Below are 5,999 nucleotides of genomic sequence, written 5' to 3'. Positions count from 1 at the left end.
CCCCAGTTGGCTGTCAGCCAACCAATCTGAAATGCATCACCTGTTACCGGGCAGATTCCAGCTCCCCAGGTAGAAGCCCCTTACCCAGGTAAGTGATGCAAGTCACGTAGGCAGAGGGAGCAGGTTTCCCCCTCCCTCAGGAATGCAGCCAGCTCCAGTTCCCTAAAGAGACAGGCTGAGGGTGTGGTCCCCTGTGTGCTGGGCCCACCCTAACTGAATGGTCACAGCACAGAGATTTAAATCACAGTGTCACAGGGCAGAGATTTTTGGGGAGAAACCAAGGTGGCTTTCTGCCACAGTCCAAGCAGAGACTACAAGATGGGAGCTCAGGCCAAACCCAGACCAAACCAGAGAGCTCTGGTTTCATCCTCCTCCCTGTGCTTCCTCCATACAGCAATGGGAAGCTTCTGCCACATGCTCACTGATCATCTGCTCTGGGACCAGCAAGCAAGAGAAGGAACAGAAGGGATTCTGAGAGAGCCATGAAGATGCTGGTCTCTGAAAGCCAGGACAACGAGGCCCTTCCTGACCTTGCAGCCATTCGGCACAGAATGCCAATAAGCACATCGCCCATTCCACCACTGTCAGTGTCCAGTCACTCCTCCCAGAAGTCCCTGAAGGGCCCAGTGGCAGGGAGGTATATGGGACCTTACATTCTCTTTTCACACTATCTGCAGCAAGGAGTCCTATATGGGGAGTCAAGGCGTGCCACAAGAGCTGTCGCACTCCAGGTAAGTGCTGGCACAGCTGTCCTCTACAGCCCAGGAGGAGCTACATTACAGTCCTTTGGAGGGTGCTGACCACTGAGTGGATGAAGCAAAAACCCTGGGATATGCCAGCAGTAACAGAATAGCAATTAAAAGCTGAGTGGGTGCCAAGTCTCATTGTCAAGCATGTCAGAGGTGAAAACATCTTCCTTTCTCTCAGCGGGATGGCCACCTTCATGCCAGGCATCTAGGGAGAGGACACAAGATCATGTCCAGCACTGGCTGGGAGGAGAAGAAGCAATCAGTGCCCAAACTGCATCACTCTCAGAGAGAATGGGATAGGGGGCACAGGCCTGGATCCTCCCTTCAGAGGCGGGGAGATGAGAATTCCTGTCACTGCCAAGCGAGAAACTTTACAGCCCGGTGTCAGGAAACACGTCCTAAAAGTGAGGTTCCTGCGAGGAATTTCTGAGAGTCTCCAGAGTGTTCTGTCAGGCTCCCTGACTTCCAGCTAATGCTGGTTAATTATAACCCCTCAGGCCAGGAAAGTGTGTTTTCCATGGATGCTGAGAAGAGAAATATGGTTCACTCCAGCCAGACTGGAAGCACTGATGGGGAACTGAACAAGACCTGTTCCAGCAGAGAGCTGGCAGGGACAGGGGAGGGGGCCACGTGAGATCCAAATGGCATTTCATTCACATCCTTGTAATTACAAACCCATGTAATTATAGGATGATCTGGGTAATTATAGATCCACCCGCCTGACATTGATCCTGTGCAAAATAATGGAATGGCTGACGCTGGACTTGATTAATAAAGAAATAAAAGAGCTCGGTATAATTAATGCCATTCCGTACAGGGATTTCATAGAAAATAGATACTGACACATGTACTCAGTAGCCTTTTTCCGCTGAGATTACAGGTTCACCTGGCAAAGGTAAGAGTGACGAGGGAACATACTTCAACTCCTAAAAGGAATCAAGTCCGATCCTGCCTTGTATTTTGATTAATAGATTAGAATGAAACACAATTAAAATGGCATGCATTAAATACATTCAAAAGTGGCTTGCTGATAGGTATTCAGATGGAGAATCATCTGAGTGGATGTGTGTCTACTAGGGGGGTTGTTTTTGGTCCCATGCTATTTAAAATTTTTGGCCATGACCTGGAAGAGAGCATGAAAGTACTGATAGAGTTTATTCATGACAAAGAGATTGGAAAAGGGGGTAAATAAAGAGAGGGAAGGAGCACGATACAAAGCCACTGGGATTGTTTAATAAACAGGGAAGCAAGCAGATAAGATGTGCTGTAACATGGCTGAATGTAAAGCCCCATGAACAAACAATCTGGGCTAAATCTGTAGGACTGGGGACTCTGTCCTGGGAAGCAGTGATTCTGCAAAGAACTTGGGGGTCCTGGTTGATGAACGGCTAAACATGAACTCCCAACATGATATTGAGGCAATGCCATCCATCCTGGGATTTACTGAAAGCCAGGGCAATTGGCAGTAGGAGCAGGAAGGTTGTACTGCCTCTCTATTTGGGACAGGTGTGATCGCTGTGTCCAGATGTTGTATTCACAGCTCAGGAAGAAGGCTGATAAACTGGGGTTAGAGATGAGGCCCAAGATGGATTTAAACCAGGCTTGTTCAACATGCGGCCCGTGGGCTGCCATACGGCCCACCAAGCCATTTTCTGTGGCCCTCAGTGCTGCGATAGGAACCTCTGGTCTCTCCCCCAGCTCCATAGCAGCTTCCTAATGGCTGCTGAAGGGCCAAGGAAGGGACAAGGTTCCCACATGCACCGTGTCAGCTTGACGTTGCCGACGCGGTGAGGCTCCTCCCCTCCCCCCTCGTTTCACTGTGTTCCTTCCTTGCCCCACCCCTCCCTTCCTCATTTGCATGCCAGCTCCTCCCCCTCCCACACTGCAGGGTTTCCGTTCCTAGCCCCATCCCTCCCTTCCTCATTTGCATGTTGGCCCCGCCCTGTGCCGTTCCCTGCCAGCCGTGTGGGCTGGAGCAGGTCGCAGTGCAACGGGTGGGCGGGCGCAGGGGGCGTGGAGGAATGCTGCAGTCAGGCCCGGGGGAGATGCTGCTGCCGTGGCTGTGGGGGGGAGAAGCTGGCGCCACACCCGCCTCCCCCTGCGCCCACAGACATCGTGCTGGCGGTGGTGAGTCGCGGGCCCCAGGGAGGGAGGGACCCCTGCCGCTTGGGCTGCCCCGGGGTACAGGGAGCAGGGGGGTGTCCCTGCACATCCTGCACCCCCCTGTAGAGTCCCCACATGTCCCCCTGGCTGCTGAGCCCAGGTGCGCAGGTGTGGGAGCAACCTGGAGGCCACCCATGTGACAGGAAGGACACAGAGGGGTCCGGCGGCACCCCTTGACCCCTGCGCCCCCAGGCTGGGGCCAGACTGAACAGGACACGCAAGCACCCACTCCTGCTGGCCCACTGGATGATAAAAAGTTCATGATCCGGCCCTACATTCAAAAAGGTTGGACACCCTTGATTTAAACACTGGAGAACATCTCTTACAGAGTGAGACTCCAGAAGCTCCTCCTGTTTAGTATTAACAAGAGAAGGTTAAGGGGTGACTTGATCATAGTCTATTAGTACCTTCATGGGACAAAATACTTAAGATAATAGGCTCTTGGGACCCACCAGATTCAAGATCTAAGAGCTGATAGGTGAAGCTTGACAAATTCATACTAGCACGTTACCAGAGGGTAAATACCTCCAGAACAAGAACACCTGAGTAAGTGTGGTGAACTCACTCCCTGGAGATCTGCATACTAAGATTGGGTGTTTTGCTAGGAAATCAACTCTAGTTTTAACAGGATTTAGTTCAGAAAAGTGCTACAGCCTGTATTATAGGCTATCAAATCGGTAACTCAATATACAGGGCAGCCTTTAATGCTACAGATCAGTTCCATAATACTAACTGGCACATCAAGCTACCCACGTGCTGCCAGAAGGTGAAAGAGAGACCAGGTCTGTGTAGAAGAAAGAGGTAACCAACCCAGGACTGGGCACACAGTCTGCCCAGGTGCCTCTCTGCCAGGCCCACTTATCACTGCTGCCCACGAATCCTGTAGCATAGGAGGACTTGCCCTCCCTGATCCAGGATTCTCACCATGTGTCAGCATGTTAATGAGGTGCTGAGGGGGAAGGAGAAGAATGCTCCTCTGTGGCTTAGGGGCTCACTGCAGGCTAGATCACAGCAAGATCACCTTTACTGTAGGGTGTAACTCCAAGATCCAGAACATTACATTGGAAAAATTCACTCAGAACCTGCTGCACCACCCTCTGACTTATCCCCAAGCCATCTCCCTGCTCCTTCCCAAGCCTCCTGCTTCTAAAATGCCCCTGCAAGGCATCTGCATATTCCTGGGTCCCACCTAATAATCATAAGGCCACAAATAGAGAGGGGTGAACCTGAGCCACAGCCACTTGGGTCTGTTGCTGCTGTTGCTGCAGGAGCTGCTGGAGAAGCTGCATCTGGTGGTGGGCAGACAGGGGTGTCCCCAGGTCAGGCAGCTGGGCAGAGGAGGGGAGCAGCATCTTGGGTGATGCAGTCAGGATGCTCTCCTGGTGCAAGGAGCCCTGAAAAATACAGAGGAAATAAAAACATGAGTCAGGGCAAAGGGTGTTCCCTGACTGCCTGACAGCAGGAAGCTGAGTTTTTGGTTGTAGCCGTGTTGGTTTAAGGACACAGGCAGGCAAAGTTCTTTGGTTAGATGTGATATTTTTTTATTAGGTCAACTGAGTAGACAGCAGGAAGGCACCTGGTGTGCTGAGACCACTGTCCAGTGTCCACTGTTGCCCCTCTGTCTGTCTGTGGGGCAGGGACTGTCTCTTTGTTGTGTAGTTGTGCAGCACCCAGCATAATGGGGTCTATCAGTGGGTTTCCTTGGTGCTACTTCTCTGTACATTAGTTATGGTAAAAATTAGCACTCCAGGTACTTGGGAGTCCAGCAAGGACATCCAGTAATGCTCCTAATAGGGAACATTTACAGGTCACTTAACTTCCAAAGCATTGTTGGATTCCCACAGCCCTCGCTATGCCTGTGAGCAGAGTTAGCTGTAATTAGCATAGTTTTTAATCCCATTCATACCACAGATCTTCTGCATTGTAAGCAAACACCTTCCCCTTATACAATGGTGTAATTTACATCTAGGCAAATCAGGTTCCCTTTCACTGCCCTTTCTTGGTCGAGGCTTCTGGTCTCTAACCTGGCTACAGTGCTCCAAGTTCACCTAGTGAGAGACAGAGCCCAAAGCCTTCCCTCTCACGCACCCATTGACAGTCCTGAGGCATAGCAGGCAGGTAAGCAGGGGTGGTCTGCTCTAGGGGTCCAGGTCTCTTCTAAGCTGCCTGTTGGTTTTCTGGGTAGGACTCATACTCAGTGGTTGAACAGGGGCCCAGGAGTCAGAACCTCTAGACCAAGACTGTGCTATCGCCAATACTTCCTTCTACCTAGGCACTGACTCCTACCAGGCAGGTCTGCACAACTGCGCAGCCCAATATGCCCAAGCTGATGGACTGTGGCCTGCTTTTCCACAGAGCAGGGCTCCACATTGCCACACATTCTGCTGGGCTGGTGGAAAGCTGTCCACATTTTCCAACACCTGAGATGCCCAGCCAAAACCCTTTGCTTGATGAGGCAGAGTCATTTTTCTCAGCTTCTTCTTGTGGATGCCATGGCAGGAGGAGAGGCTCTGCCAGGTTTTGCTTCTAGAACTGTTTTGTCAGCATCATGCATTACAATCGAGCTGGGGACATCCCAGAAGACCTGCCACAGACCCCCACCCCCAACCTCATTTTGTCATGGGAAGGCTTGTTGGCTTGTAGCTAGGATGGGATTTACCAGCCAGAATATAGGCACAGCATGGCAGCCACAGGGACTGCCAACCTGGAAGGAGCTGAAGCACTGGTCTAGAATTAATCAGACCTCCAGTAAGTCCCTATTCTCAGAGACCCCTTGGGCAATTCTCCCTTCCCAGATATTGTCCCACAGAGATTCAGCTGGCACCAAAGTGCTGATTTAACAGGCAACCTCATTATTCTGGAAGCACTGACAACAGTTAAAGGGCAAAACAACTTGCTGGCAACTCAGACTGGATTCCAGAAACACCCCAGCTGGCTGCCACTTGGTCCTTGAATTCAAGGAAACCAGGGGAAACCTGGGCTAAACATGGATGAAGGACACTCACAAAGGCCAAGCAGAGACTTTCTTGTGATACCTCATTGGGTGGAAAAGGCTTTTTTTTTTTTTTTTTTTGGGGGGGGGGGGGG

The 5,999-nt window shown here is 51.2% G+C and overlaps 1 protein-coding gene across 3 annotated transcripts in view; it reads right to left on the bottom strand.

The window, feature by feature from the left end:
* The window catches only part of NOS1AP (nitric oxide synthase 1 adaptor protein), a 210,453-nt gene that overhangs the window by 31,968 nt on the left and 172,486 nt on the right, over window positions 1-5,999 (bottom strand). For all 3 annotated transcript variants that reach the window (XM_019501996.1, XM_019501997.1, XM_019501998.1), the window contains exon 8: window positions 4,139-4,306. In XM_019501996.1, coding sequence (XP_019357541.1) covers window positions 4,139-4,306 — 168 coding nt within the window. The remainder of the gene's footprint in view (window positions 1-4,138; window positions 4,307-5,999) is intronic.

This window comes from Gavialis gangeticus, unplaced genomic scaffold (assembly GCF_001723915.1).
Source record: "Gavialis gangeticus isolate Ggan-Ray unplaced genomic scaffold, GavGan_comp1, whole genome shotgun sequence".
NCBI lineage: Eukaryota > Metazoa > Chordata > Crocodylia > Gavialidae > Gavialis > Gavialis gangeticus.
The sequence above is the reverse complement of the archived record's forward strand: the minus strand, read 5'-3'. Positions and strand labels throughout refer to the sequence as shown.